The sequence below is a fragment of the Tamandua tetradactyla genome, chromosome 6, assembly GCF_023851605.1.
Source record: "Tamandua tetradactyla isolate mTamTet1 chromosome 6, mTamTet1.pri, whole genome shotgun sequence".
In the NCBI taxonomy this organism is placed as follows: Eukaryota; Metazoa; Chordata; class Mammalia; order Pilosa; family Myrmecophagidae; genus Tamandua; species Tamandua tetradactyla.
Genome location: NC_135332.1, coordinates 106,426,040 through 106,442,924, shown reverse-complemented (window position 1 = coordinate 106,442,924; position 16,885 = coordinate 106,426,040). Strand labels below are relative to the sequence as shown.

At 37.9% G+C, this 16,885-nt stretch overlaps 1 protein-coding gene across 1 annotated transcript in view; it reads left to right on the top strand.

Moving 5' to 3' along the window:
• The window catches only part of GGH (gamma-glutamyl hydrolase), a 36,507-nt gene extending 22,014 nt beyond the window's left edge, over nucleotides 1-14,493 (top strand). The window contains exons 5-9 of the mRNA XM_077166861.1: nucleotides 2,976-3,114; nucleotides 4,516-4,622; nucleotides 4,704-4,794; nucleotides 12,256-12,393; nucleotides 14,136-14,493. Of these exons, the coding sequence (XP_077022976.1) occupies nucleotides 2,976-3,114; nucleotides 4,516-4,622; nucleotides 4,704-4,794; nucleotides 12,256-12,393; nucleotides 14,136-14,257 (597 nt within the window). The 3' untranslated portion in view covers nucleotides 14,258-14,493. The remainder of the gene's footprint in view (nucleotides 1-2,975; nucleotides 3,115-4,515; nucleotides 4,623-4,703; nucleotides 4,795-12,255; nucleotides 12,394-14,135) is intronic.
• The last annotated feature ends 2,392 nt before the right edge of the window (nucleotides 14,494-16,885 follow it).

Below are 16,885 nucleotides of genomic sequence, written 5' to 3'. Positions count from 1 at the left end.
TCTGGAGAGATTTAATATGTTTCCAGTTATATGCAGGACAGTTGAGTATTATTAGGTGAAAGAAAAATGTGTGTTTATTGTTTTTTCATTTAGAAATCAGGTATGATTTAAGGTGATATGTGTAGCTGCCAAGTTGACAAGGGGTGAACTGTCATGGTCAGGTTCAAGTGTCAACTTGACCGGGTGGTGGTACCTGTTTGTCTGGTTGGGCAAGTACTGGCCTGTCTGTTGCAATGAGGACATTTCATGATCCTGTCAGCTGCAGTTACAGTTGATTCCATTTGTAATCAGCCAAGTGGAGTGTCTTCTGCAATGAGTGATACTTAATCTAATCAGTAGAAGCCTTTTAAGGAGGATTCAGAAGTGACAGGCTCTTCCTTCCTGCTTTGGCTGGTGAGCCTCTCCTGTGAAGTTCATCCAGACCCTTCTTCAGAATTGTCAGCTTCACAGCCTGCCCTGTGGATTTTAGACTCTGCATTCCCACGATCACGTGAGACACTTTTAATGAATTTTCCATTTGCGAGTGTTCCCTGTTGATTCTGTTTCTCTAGAGAACCCTAGCTAATACAGTGTTCTTTAGGATTGGCCGGAATAGTTTTGGTTGGGATTTGGCAAGTTATGGTAGGTAGCAATGTTTAACTGAAGCTTGCATAAAAGTAGCCTCCAGGCTAGACTCTTGATTATCTATTTGAACTCTCTCAGCCACTGATACCTTATTCGGTATTATTCTTTTCCCCCTTTTGGTCAGGATGGCATTGTTGATCCCATGGTGCCAGAGCCATACTCATCCGTGGGAGTCATCTCATACCACATCACCAGGGAGACTTTTATCCCTGGATGTCTCATGTAGTGGGGAGGGCAGTGATTTCACTTGCAGAGTTGGGCTTAGAGAGAGAGAGAGAGAGGCCACTTCTCCACCACAAAAGAGGTCCTCTAGAAGTAACTTTTAGGGATACCTATAGGTAGGCTAAGCTTTTCCACTACATGCATAAGCTTCACAAGAGCTAGCCTCAAGATCAAGGACTTGGCCTATTGATTTGGGCATCTGTAATGTTTGACACATTGGGCGTCCCTAATGTTTGACACAGTTTCAGGGATTTCCCTGGTGGTAAGATTTGATAGTTTCATATTTTTTTCTCCTATCTCTCAAGGGATTTTGCCAATGTTTTTGGTTATCTGCTTAATATACTGAGTCAGTGTACCCACAGCCCACCTTTTCCAACATTTCCTTATGCAAGCAAATGAAGCCAGTTGGTATTTCCAGCATATGTCCTTTATCCTCCTACATTTTAACCTATTTCGTCTATTTTTTTCTACTTCGTCCCTGATTTATATCTTTGCCATCTCTTAAGACTAAGGTACTCTTCCCCTTCTGTAGAAGTTTCTCTGCCTACTCCTTTGGGAATGGCATTCGGCTCCTCTTATTTTTGTTGTATAATTGTTCAGACAATTTTTATTTAGCGCTGACCCTCTGTACTTTGATAAGGTCCCTGTCTTTTAAGGAGCTTCTGTTCCAGAAAGAATATCTTGAAGTTATTTGTATCTCACCAAATTTTGCAGTTCTTGAGGCCCTTGAGGCATTCCTCAATGCATTTTACAATATACAATATATTGCATTATATTTTGCATATACTCAGTCCATACTCAGTGGATATCTTCTGAAAAACTAGTGAATAGCACAGAAATTTTCCTGAGACTCATGTAACCAGCTTGCTTAATTTTTTTAAGAAAAAGCCGGCCACCCAGAAGACCCAAAGATTTATCTTTTATTTAATTAGCTGCTTGAATATTTCAAAGCAAAGGAAAAGTGCTTAGTGACTAACCTTGAACTTTATACTTAGCTCTATCCTTGGGTTCCACAAAGCTGTCTTTGAAGAAACCCTGAGAAGAGATTAGCGTCATAGATTTATTTGGTGTCCACTCTGTGTCCTTGGCTCTGCTAGGCTGCATGTAGGATCCACTACAAGTAAAAGACATGTTCAGGCAATCAGGAAACTACACTTTGTTGAAAAATTGAATATGGCACATATGGAAGGAGAGAACGGTTAAGTTTATAAGAACAGTTGTTTCTTATAAATAAATGCAGTAAGAGCTTACAGGCTAACATCTAAAGCTCTTCTAAAAATAAAATTTGCCAGAGTTGTATATAAAAGTGTTAGAATCCTACCTTGGAACTGGAAGCAAAGGAATTAATGTAATTCTCTATTTTTCTCAGTGAAGAACAAAACAAAATCCAATTTCCTCATTTAAAATAAGTGACTATTAGGTTAGATTTTATAGTGTATGCAAGAAAACCTCACCTTTTAGAAAGTTACTGTTGAAACTTATTATGTAACTGTCAGCATATATGAATCTAATATTCAGTTAACTAGAAAATTCAGCCACTGAAAAATTTTTCCTGTCATGCTCTCATCGTGATTGACTTTGGAGAAATCCAGTATGTTTGTACTTTTTTAACTGACAACTTTTATTACCATATGAAAATTTATTTACTTTTGTTTAGCCTTTTCTTTACTGACTCTTCCTGTCCTTCCAGATTTAAATCTGATTAGCTGCAGGGGCTATAATGCAGCTAATCCCATATTTTCTTAGATCTTTGAGGAAGGATTTCATTGTGTATTCAAAATTAGACCATGATCCCAAGTGCAAGACTTGTAGAAGATGTACAAATGGCACCTATCAAGCACTGTCTGATATTTGCGGTCCCTGCTTGGTCCTTGTGTGTGTTTGGTAGTTGACTGACAGCTGTTAGCCTCTTTCCGAGCACAGCTGAGGTTAGCTTTGTTGGTTAAAACTGATTTTATTGTTTGGGAGTTTTCGGTAAGTGGCAGCCCACCTAGAGATTGAGGAGAATCCTTCAGAAGTCCATGCATAAGTCAGGTACCTGCCTTGTAAATGACAAGCCAGATATATGATTTTTGTTTTGGGGAAGTATTGAAATAACCTTAGTTTTCTGTTTCTCTCACTGTGCAAAGAGTTTCGATGATGGAATCTATTTTCCTGTGTGGGGCACATGTCTTGGATTTGAAGAGCTTTCATTTCTGGTTAGTGGAGAACTCTTGTTAACTCGCACAGATACCCACGCAAGGACCTTGCCACTGAACTTCACGAGTGGTAAGAATTCTGTTTCAGTCCTTTAAAAAATACATTCCTGGGCAGAATTAATAGCAAATAATAGTCAGAAATACCCATAATATTTGTTAATTCTTAATTTATTTAATCAGGCTAGCTTATCACCTTTATGCTCATAAGAATGGCTTAAGAAAGTTTGAATTTTGAGACTGCACTGTAACTAGTGACATCAGGACCATGTGTGATTAAGAACTCACAAATTGGGTCTGGGATGGGTCTATGTCTTAGGGTTGTCTGTGAGGACTGAATAAGATAGTGTGTGCCAGACACTGTACTAAAGCACCTTAACTGGGAGTCTCAGGAAACGTTTGCTATTTTATCATAGTGTCAGTGTTTTCCCCTGGGCTGTGCCAAGAGATAATAATTCTTGTAGGTGACATGCTCTCTAAATTCTTAGAACTGAATGCTATCAACTCTTTTGTCCTCCTAAGGGTTTTGGGAGGAAAGTAATAATAATCATATACGATGCCTACAGAATGCTTTCTAGTTTTGAAGTTCATTCTCCCATCTCATTTAATCATTGTAAGAACCCTGTGGGGAGTATATATATAGATATATATATATATATATATTAGGTCAGACTGTTTTGGTTGTAGGTGTTAAAGAAATCCATTATATAAAAAAATGAACATTTCAAGTCTACTGGGGTTCTCATGAAAGCCTTTAGCAAGAATGAGGGGCCTGGTTTAGGGACACCTGGAATCAAGGCCTTGAGCCCTATCAGGATTTTTTTTTTAAATCCCTTTGCTGGTATTTGAGTCTATGCTTCTGCCTCTAGAGCCTTCAGTGCTCTCACTGTTATTTCCATATTAGACATTTCTTGGCCTGGTTAATGGTTCTTTTCTTCCTTGTTAGTATTTTTAACCTTTCAGTCACAGATATCTTTGAGAATATCTTGAAAGTTCTGGATCCTTTTCTGGGGAAACAGATATATACACACATAGAAAATGTTCCCCAGAGCTGTCTAGAAGACCCTTTCTCTTATGGCTTGCCTGCTAATTCTCATATTAAAAGAATTTTACTGGGTACACAGGTTGTTCAGTGGTTAGAATGCCTACCTTCCATGTGGGAGACCTGGGTTCAATTCCCAGACTATGCACAAAATAATAATAATAATAATAATAATAATAATAATAATAATAATAATAATAATAATTTTGCTGATACGTGTTAACATTTTGGAAGTAAAGTACTTAAGTTTGGAGCATTTTTAATTCAAATTAAATGCTCAGTTGGAATACTTATATGGGAATGATGTATTTTGTTTATCATGTATCATCGTGAATATATCTTATTAGTGGCCTCTGGCTGCAGAAAAGTGACTTGAATGGATATTATGTTTTCTTGTTTTAAATTATTTTTCTTGTGCTTAAATTATTTCAGCTGCATTACATAGCAGAATGTTCCAGCATTTTCCTGGTGACTTGCTGCTGGCATTAGCAGTAGAACCTCTGACTGCAAATTTCCACATCTGGAGCCTCTCTGTGACGGTATCATATTAATTACACAGTAGAGTCAATGGATTTAGTTTAACTACAGAGTAATTATTTTGTTTTATTTTTATACTGTAGAATTTTACGGCAAATGAAAAGTTGAAGAAATTTTTCAATGTATTAACTACAAATACAGTTAACAACCTTGAGTTTATTTCAACAATGGAAGGTATGTATCACTGTAGAATATATGCTTTATTTCACTTATAATTTGATATTTATTAATTTTGATTTGTATCTCTATTCTCCTATGAATAAAATCATGTTCTCTTGAGGCCTGCGGATGGAGGCTAATGATGAGCTCAGGGCATTTTTGGAGACAGAAGATGTATTTTGTTCTGGGCCATTGTTTTAGTTTCCTAGGCCTCTTAAAGCAAATACTGTGAAATGGGTTGGCTTTTAACAATGGAATTTATTAGCTTTATAGTTTGAGGGCTGTGAGAAGTCCAAATCGGGGCAACATCAACATGATGCTTTCTTCCCAAAGACTGGGGCCTGTGATTCTGGGCTGCTGTGCCACATGGAAAAGCACACAAGGCACATCACTTCCTCTGCTTGTCTCTCCCTTCTCTTCTGGGGTTTGCTGTTTTCAGCCTCTTGTGTCTGTGGCATTTGTGCATGTGTACTCGCTCTCCCTCTCTCTGTATTCATCCCTGTTTTAGTCTCCCAAAGCTGCCAGGATGCAACACACCAGAGATGGATTGGCTTTTAATAAAATTTTATTTAGTTAAAGATTTAGGGTAGGCTATGGTGGCTCAGCAGGCAGACTTGTTGCCTGCCATGCCGGAGACCTGGATTCGATTTCCAGTGCTCGCCCACGCGAAAAAAAAAAAAGAAAAATTTATAATTCTTCAGAGGAAAGGCAGCTAGCTTTTCATCTGAAGTTCTCTGTTACATGGGAAGAAACCCAGTGACGTCTGCTGGCCTCTCCTGGCATCTGGGTTCCAGTGGCCTTCCCTGGGGTGATTCCTTTCTGTATCTCCAAATGTCTGGGCTAGTGCTAAGATGAGGTGTGCTGAGCTACTGAGCTCTCTTCTGACCCCCCTCTTTTAAGCCTTCAGCTGATTAAATTAAACCTCACTCATTGTGGAAGGTACACCCCTTAGCCTACCGGAAATGCCATCAGCCACAGAGAATTTCACATACTGATAACTTATGTCCCACAGAAACAGAACAGCAGGGCATCATCATCTGGCCAGGTTGTCACCTGAACCTAACTACCACAATCCCGTTTATAAAAGGACATCAGTAAGAGGATTAAGACATACTCTGGGCCACTCCTTAATGGAAATAACCTCATCAAATATTCCTCCTTGCAACAGGTTTACACCCACAGGAATGAATTAATTATAAGAACATGATTTTCTTGGATACACAGTTCCAAACCACCACAGCCATTTTATAGAATGAAATGAGGAAAAGTAAAGAGAAAGGGATGGGGTAGGGGAGGGAAATGAAGAAATAAATGGAGAAAGTGACTTCTGTATCTAGCAATATAGCACAATAAGTACTTTGACAGATTCTCCTCCAGATGACAAGAAAAGATGTGGTTGACATGTAGAAAATACCTTCCTAATGATGAACTGACAAGAAAATAAAGATACTCAGGCCAAAAGCCCCGAGAGTTGGAGGCATACTTAAGCCAGCATTGTTTTTAAGTCAGAACTAGAGAAAAAGCTCAGAGCCCCCGAACATGGAGGATGCCACATGGCGCATGGCTTGGAAATGCTATAACCTTAGTGTAAGGATGAAAGACACACCTGGAATCCTGCCTGAAGGATCACAAGCAGATTTGCCCATCTTGAACTTTGGTACTAAGTGGGCCATGGTGTTCATAATGCTGTGAGCATTCAGAAACTCACTCAGCCTGGCCTCCAAGTGTGACCTGCGTTCTATTAACTGGGTCGTTCAATAAGTCCAAAGTAAAGAATTTTATTTAAACTTGTCTCATACTGCTAGTGCCCCCACATGCATGGCAGAAGCAAATATAAATAATTTTCACTGCTATTCATCTCAGGCCTCAAGGAATTTTCCACATGTAAGATTTTAAGGAAAATGAGCAATTCACAGCCAAGAAAACATTAATGCACAAGGAAACAAAGCACTATGAGTGAGAACTTGCATAAACAGTAGGCACAGGTAAAGACATGTACAAACCTTAGATATTTGAAGTGTGAGACACAGAGAACATAATTTTATATATATATATATATATATATATGTTTATTTGTTAGAGAAGCTGTAGATTTACAGAACAATCAGGTAGAAAATACTGAGTTTCCATATATACCCATTACCAAACACTTTGCCTTAGTGTGGTATCTTTATTATAAATGATGAAAGAATATTATAATTGTACTATCAGCTGTAGTCCATAGTTCATATTATTGTGCATTTTTCTCCCCCCACATACCACTTGTTTTAGTTTGCGAAAGTTGCCAGAATCCAATATATCAGAAATGGACTGGCTTCTAATAATGGGGATTTATTAGCTTACGAGTTTAAGCTAATAAGGCCATGAAAGTTCTAAATTAAGGCATCAATAGGATACTACCTTCTCTGAAGAAGGGTTCCCGATGGACTTGGTCCCCTCTGTCAGATAGCAAGGCACATAGTGGCATCTGCTGGTCCTTCTCCCCTGGGTTTGTTGCTTCTAGCTTCTGGCTTCAGTGGCTTCCTCTTAACTTCTCTGGGGGCTTTTTCTGTGAGTTTCTCTTAAATTCATATCTTAGCTTCTGTATGTATTTTATCCTCTTATAAAGGACTTCAGTAAGGAGATTAAGACCCCCCCATGAATGAGATGGGCCACATATCAATGGAAATAGCTTAATCAAAAGGTCTCACCTACAACAGGTCTACACCTCCAGGAATGGACAAAAAGAACATGTCCTTTTCTTTTTGGGGTACATACACTTCAAACTATCACACAATCCTATTATTAATACCTTGCATTAGTATAGTACATTTGTTGATTCATGAAAGAACATTTTTATAATTGTACCATTAACTATAGTCCACTATTTACAATAAGCTTCACCATGTGTCCTGTGTTTTTTCACTAAATTTTTATTCTAGTAACATATATCCGACATAAAATTTTTCCTTTCAACCACATTCACATACATAGTTCAGCACTGTTAATTACATTCATAAAGGTGTTGCTACTATTATCACCATCTATTTCCAAAACTTTACAAACAAGCCAAATAGAAAGTCTGTGCAATTTTAGCACTAATTCCCCATTCCCTACCCCCCAACTCAGCCTCTGGTAATCTATATTCTAGATCCTGACTCTGAGTTTTCTTATTGTAATTATTACTTCAAATCAGTGATACCATAAAATATTTGTCTTTTTGTGTCTGGCTTGTTTCAGTGAACATGATGTCTTCAGGGTTCATTAATGTTGCAGCATATATCAGGGCTTCATTCCTTTTTATGGCTGAATAATATTCCATTGCATGTATCTACCACATTTTATTTATTCATTCATTGGTTGATGAATACTTGGGTTGCTTCCTTCTTTTGGCAATTGTGAGTAATTGTTATGAACACTGGTGTGCAAATATCTGTTTGAGTCTCTGCTTTCAATTCTTTTGGGTGTATATCTAGTAGTGGGGGTGTTGGGTCATATGGTACTTCTATACTTAGCTTTATGAGGAACTGCAAAACTGTCTTCCACAGTAGCAGCACCATTTTACAGCAAAGAGTGATTATTCCTGTTTGTCTATGTCCTCTCCAACACTTAATTTTCTGACTTTTTAATAGCAATTCTAATGGGTGTAAAATGTCATCTCATTGTGGTTTTGATTGCATTTCCCCAATAGCTAGTGATGGTGAGCATCTTTTCATGTGCTTTTTAGTCATTTGTATATCCTCTTTGGAGAAATATCTGTTGAGGTCTTTGCTCATTTGTTAATTGGGATGCTTGTCTTTTTGTTGTTGAATTTATAGGTTTTGAATATTAAACCTTTATTGAATATGTGTTTCCAAATTTTTTCTCCCATTCTATAAGTTGCCTTTTTACTTTCATGATAAAAGTCCCTTGCACAAAAATTTAAAATTTTGATAAGGCCCCTTTTATCTGTTTTTTCTTTATTGCTCATGTTTTGGGTGTAAATTCTAAGAAATCATTGCCAAACACAAGGTCTTAAAGAGGCTTCTCTCTGTTTTCTTCTAAGAATTATAAGGTGTTAGCTCTTATATTTAGGTCCTTGATCCATTTTGAGTTTTTTTTTTTTCCACATAGGCAGACACTGGGAAATGAACCCGGGTCTCCGGCATGGCAGGCGAGTACTTTGCTTGCTGAGCTACGGTGGCCCGCCTCGAGTTAATTTTTATATTTGATGTGAGGTAGGAGCTTGCCTTCATTTCATTGCTGTGAATGTTCAGTTTTCCCAGCACCGTTTGTGGAAAGGACTCTTCTTTCCCAGTTGAGTGGACTTGGCATCCTTGTAAAAAGTCAGTTGGCTACAGATGTGAGGGTTTATTTCTGAACTTGCAGGTCAGTTCCATTGGTCTATATATCTGTCCTTGTCCCAGCACTATGCTATTTTGAATACTGTAGTTTTTGTAATAAATTTTAAAAGTGAAAAGTATGAGTCTTCAACTTTGTTCTTTTGCGAGATGGTTTTGGCTATTCGATGCCCCTTACTCTTTCAAAAATACTTGATAATTGGCTTTTCCTATCTGCAAAGAAGCGTGTTAGAATTTTCACATCACTGAATCTTTAAATCGCTTTGGGTAGAATTGACATCTTAATATTTGTGTTCTAGTTCATGAAAATGTACTGTCCTTCCATTATTTATGGCTTTGATTCTTTTAGGGGATATTTTGTAGTTTTCTGTCCTTTATATCCTTGGTTAGATTTATTCCAGATATTTGATTCAGTTGCTGTTGTAAAAGGAATTTTTTCTTGATTTCCTCTTCACATTGCTCATTACTAGTGCAGGAAACACAAGTGATTTTTGCTTTGATCCAGTACCCTGCTGCTTTGCTTAATCATTTATTATCTCTAGTAGCTTTGTTGGGGATTAGTAAAGGATTTTCTGCATATGGGATCATGTCATCTAAAGAGAGTTTTATTTCTTCCTTTCCAATTTGGATACCTTTTTTCTTTCTTTTTCTTGCCCAATTGCTCTGGTTAGAATTTCCAGTACAATATTGAAAAACAGTAGTGACAGTTGGTATCCTTGTCTCGCTCCTGATCTTAGAGAGAAAGCTTTCAAACTTTCTTGTTTGAATATGATGCCATCTGTGGGTTTTCAGATATGCCCATTATCATGTTGAGGAAGTTTCCCTTTGTTCCTAGTTTTCTAAGAGTGTTTAGCAGGAAGGGGTGCTGAATTCTGTCGAATACCTTTTCTGCATCAACATGATCATGAGATTTTTTTTTCCCTTTCATTCTTTTAAAGTGGTATACTACATTAATTGATTTTTAAATTTCAAACCACACTTGCATACCTGGGATAAATCCCACTTAGATCATGCTGTGTAATTTTTTAAATGTGATTTTGGATTCACTTTGTTAGTATTTTGTTGAGTGTTTTTGCATCTGTATTTATAAAGGGTATTAGTTTGTCGTTTTCTTTTCTTGCAGTATTTTTATCTGGCTTTAGTACAAGGGTAATATTGGCCTCATGGAATGGAGTGTGTTAGTAAGTGTTCCCTCTTCTTTAGTTTTTTGGAAGATTATGAGTAATATTTATGTTAATTCTTCTTGGAATGTTTGGTAAAACTCACCACTGAAGCTATCTAGTCCCAGGCTTCTTTGTTGTTGTTGTTGGGAGGGTTTTGATGATTGATTCAGTCTTATTACTAGTTTTTGGTTTGTTGAGATCTGCTGTTTCTTCTTGAGTTGGTGTAAATAGTTTGTTTCTAAGAATTTGCCCAGTTTATCAAGATTATCTAATTTGTTGATATACATTTGTTCCTATTAATCTGTTTAAAATTGTTTTTATTTCCATGGGGTCGGTAGTAATGCCCTCCCTTTCTGATTTTATTTATTTGCATCCTCTTCAGTCTACCTAAAGGGTTGTTGATATTATGAATCATTTCAAAGAACTTTTGGTTTTGTTGATGGTCTCTGTTTATCTTTGTTTTTATTCTACTTCTCTTTTTGTTTTTATTCTACTTCTTTGGCTTTAGTTTGCTCTTCTTTTTCTAGATCCTCTAGTTGTGAGGTTAGATCTCAGATTTCAGATTTTCTTCTTTTTTAATGTAAGCATTAAGAGTTATAAATTTTTCACTCAGCTGTCCTTGCTATTTCTCACAGTTTTAGGATGTTGTGTTTTGTTTCATTTGCCTCAGAATATTTAATTCTCTTGTAATTTTTTCTTTGACCCCTTGCATGTTTGAATGCATTGTTTGAACTTTCCAATTCTCCCTCTGTTGTTGATTTTTGCTTCATTCCATTGTACCTGGAGAAGATACCTTGTATGATTTTAATATTTTTATATTTATTGATACTTTTTTTTTTTTTTACCTCAGTCCTGGAAAATGATTCATTTGCACTACAGAAGCATGTATTCTGCTGGTGTTCAGTGATGTCTGTTAGGTCTAGTTGATTTAGAATATTGTTCAAGTCTTCTTTTTCCTTATTGATCTTCTGTCTAGATGTTCTATCCATTATTGAAAGTGGTCTGTGGATGTTTCCTATTAATGTAGAGCTATCTATTTCTCCTTTCAAATCTGTCAGTATTTGCTTTATGCATTTTGGGGCTCTGCTGTTAGTGTATATTATAAATTATATTTGTATTGTAATGTATATTATAAATTATAAGTACAATATTTATAATTGTTATGTCTTCTTGTTGAATTGAGCCCTTTATCAATATATAGTGACCTATATAAAAATTATGAAAATAATTACATTTTGCTACCAAGAATCTTCACTACCAACTTTTAAATTCTTTGGAACTGTTTTAAAAATTGCACCCTGAAGTCATGTAAAAATTCCACAGACTGAGACAAGCTAGCCCACATCAGAGGACACCACAAGTGCTTGTGTAATTCATTTTCCTATGAATAAGCCATTATGGGGAGGGAGAATAGATGGGATGAAGTGGGGGAAGAGGGATCCAGAATGGAGGAAACTTGTGTCTCTAATAAAATGTGCATTTGACTATTTCCTAATTTTTCTTTTGATTTCTTCTTTGACCCCTTGCTTGTTTGAGTGCATTGTTTAATTTACACATGCTTGTGAATTTTCCAGTTCTCTTTCTGTTATTGATTTTTGCTTCATTCCATTGTGCCTGGAGAAGATACATTGTATGATTTCAGTATTTTTACATTATTGATACTTTTTTTTCTTAACCTAACATCTGGTCTGTCCAGGAGAATGATTCACTTGCAGTAGAGAAGAGTGTATATATTCTAAGGCTCAAATATTTTATTCTTCTGTGATTATCTGGAATAGTGAATCATATTACAAATATGGAAGGTTGCAAATCAGTGAAACTTTTTATTGGGATTTTTCACATTGTGAATTTAAATTCTTTAGTCTGTCTGAGAAAATATTTATTTTGTCTGATGTAGTGAGTTATAAAAATAATGTCTTGTAGAAGACATGGAACATAATTATAACTAATGTTTAGACTATGCTTTACTTCCTACATTTGTATTCTTCCTGTAGGATATGAATATCCAATCTATGGTGTCCAGTGGCATCCAGAGAAAGCAGTTTATGAGTGGGGGAAGGAGAAAGGCATTTCTCATTCACCTCACGCCGTGAAAGCTGCATTTTATTTAGCAGAGTTTTTTGTTAATGAAGGTAATATGCTCTAATATATAAATTTTGAAGACAGTTATTCTCATCTAAACTTTTGGGTACTCTTCACCTCTGTAAACATTTTTAAGCTCTACGAATTTAACATTTTTTTAAAAAAAGACAAAGTATTAAATAATATAAAAGCCCTGAAATTGAGATATTGGGTATTGGGTATTCATGTAAAACCAAGACAATTATTTCATCTAACAGTATTGCATAGTTTAAAGTGGACGAAGTTGTTGAACAACTGCATAAAGAATATTGAGTTTTTTTGTTGTTGTTCCTTTCTCAAATGCTAACCTCCATTGCTCTTCTTTTGAAGAAGTTAAAAGTCCTCTGAGAATTAGATGTTATTTTTTTTCAAGAAAACTATGTAAATGGAGTATATATCCATCTGTCTCTGATTTTAAGACTGCCTGTCTGTAGGCATTGGCATACTGGAGAACTTTAATCAGTGTTGCCTGTTGTGGGGGATGAAAATAGAGACATTTCACATCAAGTTATGTTTGTGGGTAGAATTGAGAATTTGGTTGTAGATGCTCATTTTTTAGTTGAGTGATATAGGTGTAAGGCAGAGGTATGGATATGACTTGCAGAGGATAAGGCTTCACTTTGGGGAGCCACAGCCATTTGAAAACTTAGCGAGCCTTGTTTTAATACTATTGCCAAGGTTGCTCTAAATTGTTCATTTCCATGAGCCCTCCTGCTTCCGGAAGTAAAGTACTTCTTACTGGGTTCATGATTTTCACCCCCAAAGCAGAATGGACAAAATTTAAAAATTCAAATTAAAAAAAAATTTTGTAGGTAATACTGCAGGTCTGAAAAACAGTCATCACTTTGATTCTCAGGAGAAAGAGAAGGAAGCACTGATATATCAGTTCCGTCTAACTTATACTGGAAATATTTCTTCATTTCAGCAAAGTTATGTTTGATTGAAAGCCTTTGACGTGTTAATAGAATAACTTTGGGGAATTCGATGATTCATCTGTTAATGTAATATTAGTCCAAATAAATATTTCCATGTTTAGGATGTTTAGGAGTGAAAAAAACCCGATGTGAATGAGACAGTAACAGGGCAGGACAGAGTTTGTTGTAGTAGTATCACAGGGCAGGTTATTTATTTGGTCTTTATCTTCCAGTATCCTTCTTTCTCAGAATATCATAAGAGCCTATTTTCCTTTATTTTGGCTTTGGGATAAAGTGCACGGTCTCACCTCTGCCCACGTCTACATTTTAAGCACACCAAATACTCACTGTGGCCACAGTAGGCCACCTTGGTTTTCATATTTCTGCTGTATCTGTAGAAAATGTCCTTCACCTCACTTCTTCCTGCCTCAGTGCTGCCAGTTTTTCCATTTTCCTCATTCTTCGCAATGGAGATACACTATAAACAAACATTACAGTGTGCAGGCTTACGTTTATAATAAACTAGCATTAGGACCTTGTCCTGCTTCTTTTTCTGTCTGCAGGCCCTGCACAAAGTAGTCACTTAATAAAATGTGTGGTTATATGGTAGAGCCTGCACCACGTTCCGTCTGGTACAGGCCAAAGCTTGCTGCAGCAGTGAGAGACTGTGGGCAATCACATGCTGTTCTCGTCGGGAGAAATGGCCAGCGTTTTGCCTCCTGGTAGTACGTTCCCACTTAATAATGCTGATCTTAAGAAGAAATGTTATAAAGTAGCCCTCTGAAAGTTTTATCACCCTATTTATTTATTTTTTTATTAACACTTAATTTTGCTTGCAGCTCGGAAAAACAGTCATCACTTTGACTCTCAAGAGGAAGAGAAGGAAGCACTGATTTATCAGTTCTGTCCAACTTATACTGGAAATATTTCTTCATTTCAGCAAAGTTATATGTTTAATTGAAAGCCTTTGACGTGTCATTCTATGTTCATCTGTTAAAATAACTTACCATTCTTCACACTAATAGAAAGCCACAATGATTCCTTTTCTGTAATGTGACTGTTCTACATTCACTATATGGTGATTTTTGTCACATGTGATAATCAAACAGTGAAGGAGATAAATAATCAGAGTGTATTTCATGTATTTCAGAGTATTTCCAAAGATTGGAAAAATAATAAATGTGTTGAAAATACAAATATTTTGTTTTCTTAATTCATTGAGTCTAGAAATAAACACCACCCCGTACCCACTCACCCCATCCCTGCTGAAAACTCGATCTGTGGTTCACACTGATGTCTCCTGTCCTTGAGGATCAAAAATATTTGTTGCATGGATATGTTTCCTTTTCTTCTCTGTGTAGCTCCACGGTGAGAGTTTACATGTGCTGAAACAGAGCCTGTGTCTTGAACATTTCTTCCCACAATGCAGGTCTTCTATAATAACTTGTGACTACTTGTGACTGAAAACTTTTTCCCTCCAAAATAAAGCGGCCATACATTTACTGGGGTCCATTTTAATATGCTTCCCAATCTGTGCTTCCCTCGTCCACCACTCACCACCTCACATATCCTCGAAAACCCTGAAGTTTAGGTATTCCGTGAGGAAAACCAAGTTGTTCGAATCGAGAGAGGGTTTTTTGAGCTGATAGCTCGTGTCATCTGTTCTTGGTTGTCCAGAGCTACCGCTGGAGAAGTGGAAACGTAGAGAGAGGTAAAGGGTTGAGTGTTGGAGGAGATGATGAATGGTTTTATGTGCAGAAAGAGAACACCAATCTGAAGATGCAGAAATAAGCCGTGATTCTTAGACCATCAGGACAAACAAGATAGAAATTGAAGGGATTGAAATACACATAGTCAGCCAAGAGGGAGTTTTAATAGAAATATGTCAGATTTTGCTTCTGTCAGTGTACGTGAAGATTCTTTGTGGAGTCAGATGTGCCATTCCTGGCTAATTTCATAATTCACCATACTTACTGCTCACAGTGACAGAGCTTTTCGGACCTGATTGTGTTAAAACAATATGGACCACCTTGTCTCTGCAGTTCCTTAATAACATTTAATACTGGCTTCCAGTTACTTCCAAAGGTCCTTATTGTGCTCATTGGTGATGACCACAAATGGAAGAAAATGTGAGTATTTGTTTTTTGCTCATTGAAATTTATGATTTTCCAACCACATACTCCTTTGAACTTTTAATTCCATAATCAGTGTATTTCAAGAAGGGATCTCTTTCCATGTTGACACACCCCTGCCTTCCGTACACACTGCCAGGGGCCTGTGGGCAAGTGAGAAGAGTTGTCTCATTCAGGCAAGGAATGTCCCTTCAAGGAGTTTCCTGATGTCACTGCATTGATGGAGATGAGAGGACATGGATTAGAAGTGTCTGTTGCTGTTGCTGAGCAGTGGCCTGCATGGCCCTCAGATAAGTTAGAAGTGGCCCCTCCAGAAGACTACCTAACACAAGGTGAGGAGGTTATGGGCCGGAAGTGCATAGGGTCAAAGATGTGTGTTCCCACCTTGCCACATCTACATATGTAGATGTCTCTACCAGATGTAGTTGGAAGAAGGGCAAATGAGTCAACACATGGGCCCACATGTGTGGCTCAAGTCCACAGGTCAGTGGTGGACCACTGGTAGCCCAGATCTATCATGAACCACTCAAATCAGGACAGGACTACCATTCTGGCTGCCCAATCTGCAGTTCCACTAAAGGAATGCTGTGTTTCCCAGGTGGCTCTCCTAGAACTGGAGCCTGGCCATAGGACCCAGCCCAACACAGTGGCTATGAGTCCCAGAGTTGCTCAAGGCATCTGGTTGACCCCACACATGAAGCAGAGAGTTGGAGAGTGCCTTGAAAGGGAAAGTGAGAAACAGCACTCATGCAGGTCCCCACTAGGGTGGAGTGGGTTTTGCTCATGTGAGGATTTTGCTCAGCCCCTGGACTCTTGGCCCCCCAGAGAAAATGTGGGAGGTCCTTCCACAACCAAGACCCACACAGGACCAGGTCCAGGGTTGGGATGCCCTGATTTGTTCCACACATGAGAGGGCTTTAGACAGTTTTGAATAGGGCACTCCAAAGTGTGGGGACCTCTGACGTGCAATGTCTGGAGCAGGAACCCAGGTGCTTGTGTCTAAGGGTGATACTGCCCAGCTCAGTAGAGACCCTGTGACAACTGCTGCTTAGAGGAGCAAACCCTAAGAAGTATTTAATGGTTTATTTCTGAATACAAGCATGGATGCCACAACTTTACATCATGCTCATGGCATATGCCACTCACTGTTCCAGCACTCTACTTTGAGCTGGCTCATAACCCCAGTCAGCTCCTACTCTTATGGGAGTTGGTTTGCAAGCTGAAAGTTATCCGCCATTCCTTCCTGTCTAGAGTGGTACTTCCCAAGCGTTCATGTGCGTAGGAGTCACCTGGGGATATTATTAAAATGGATATTCTGATTCAGAAGTCGGGTTGGAGCCTAAAATTCCGGCATTTCTAACCAGCTCTAGTTGATGCTGATGCTACTGGTCATTGGACCATACTTTGAGCATCAAGGATTCGGACCTCTTTTGTCATCAGAAGAGGAGCAAGGCTGA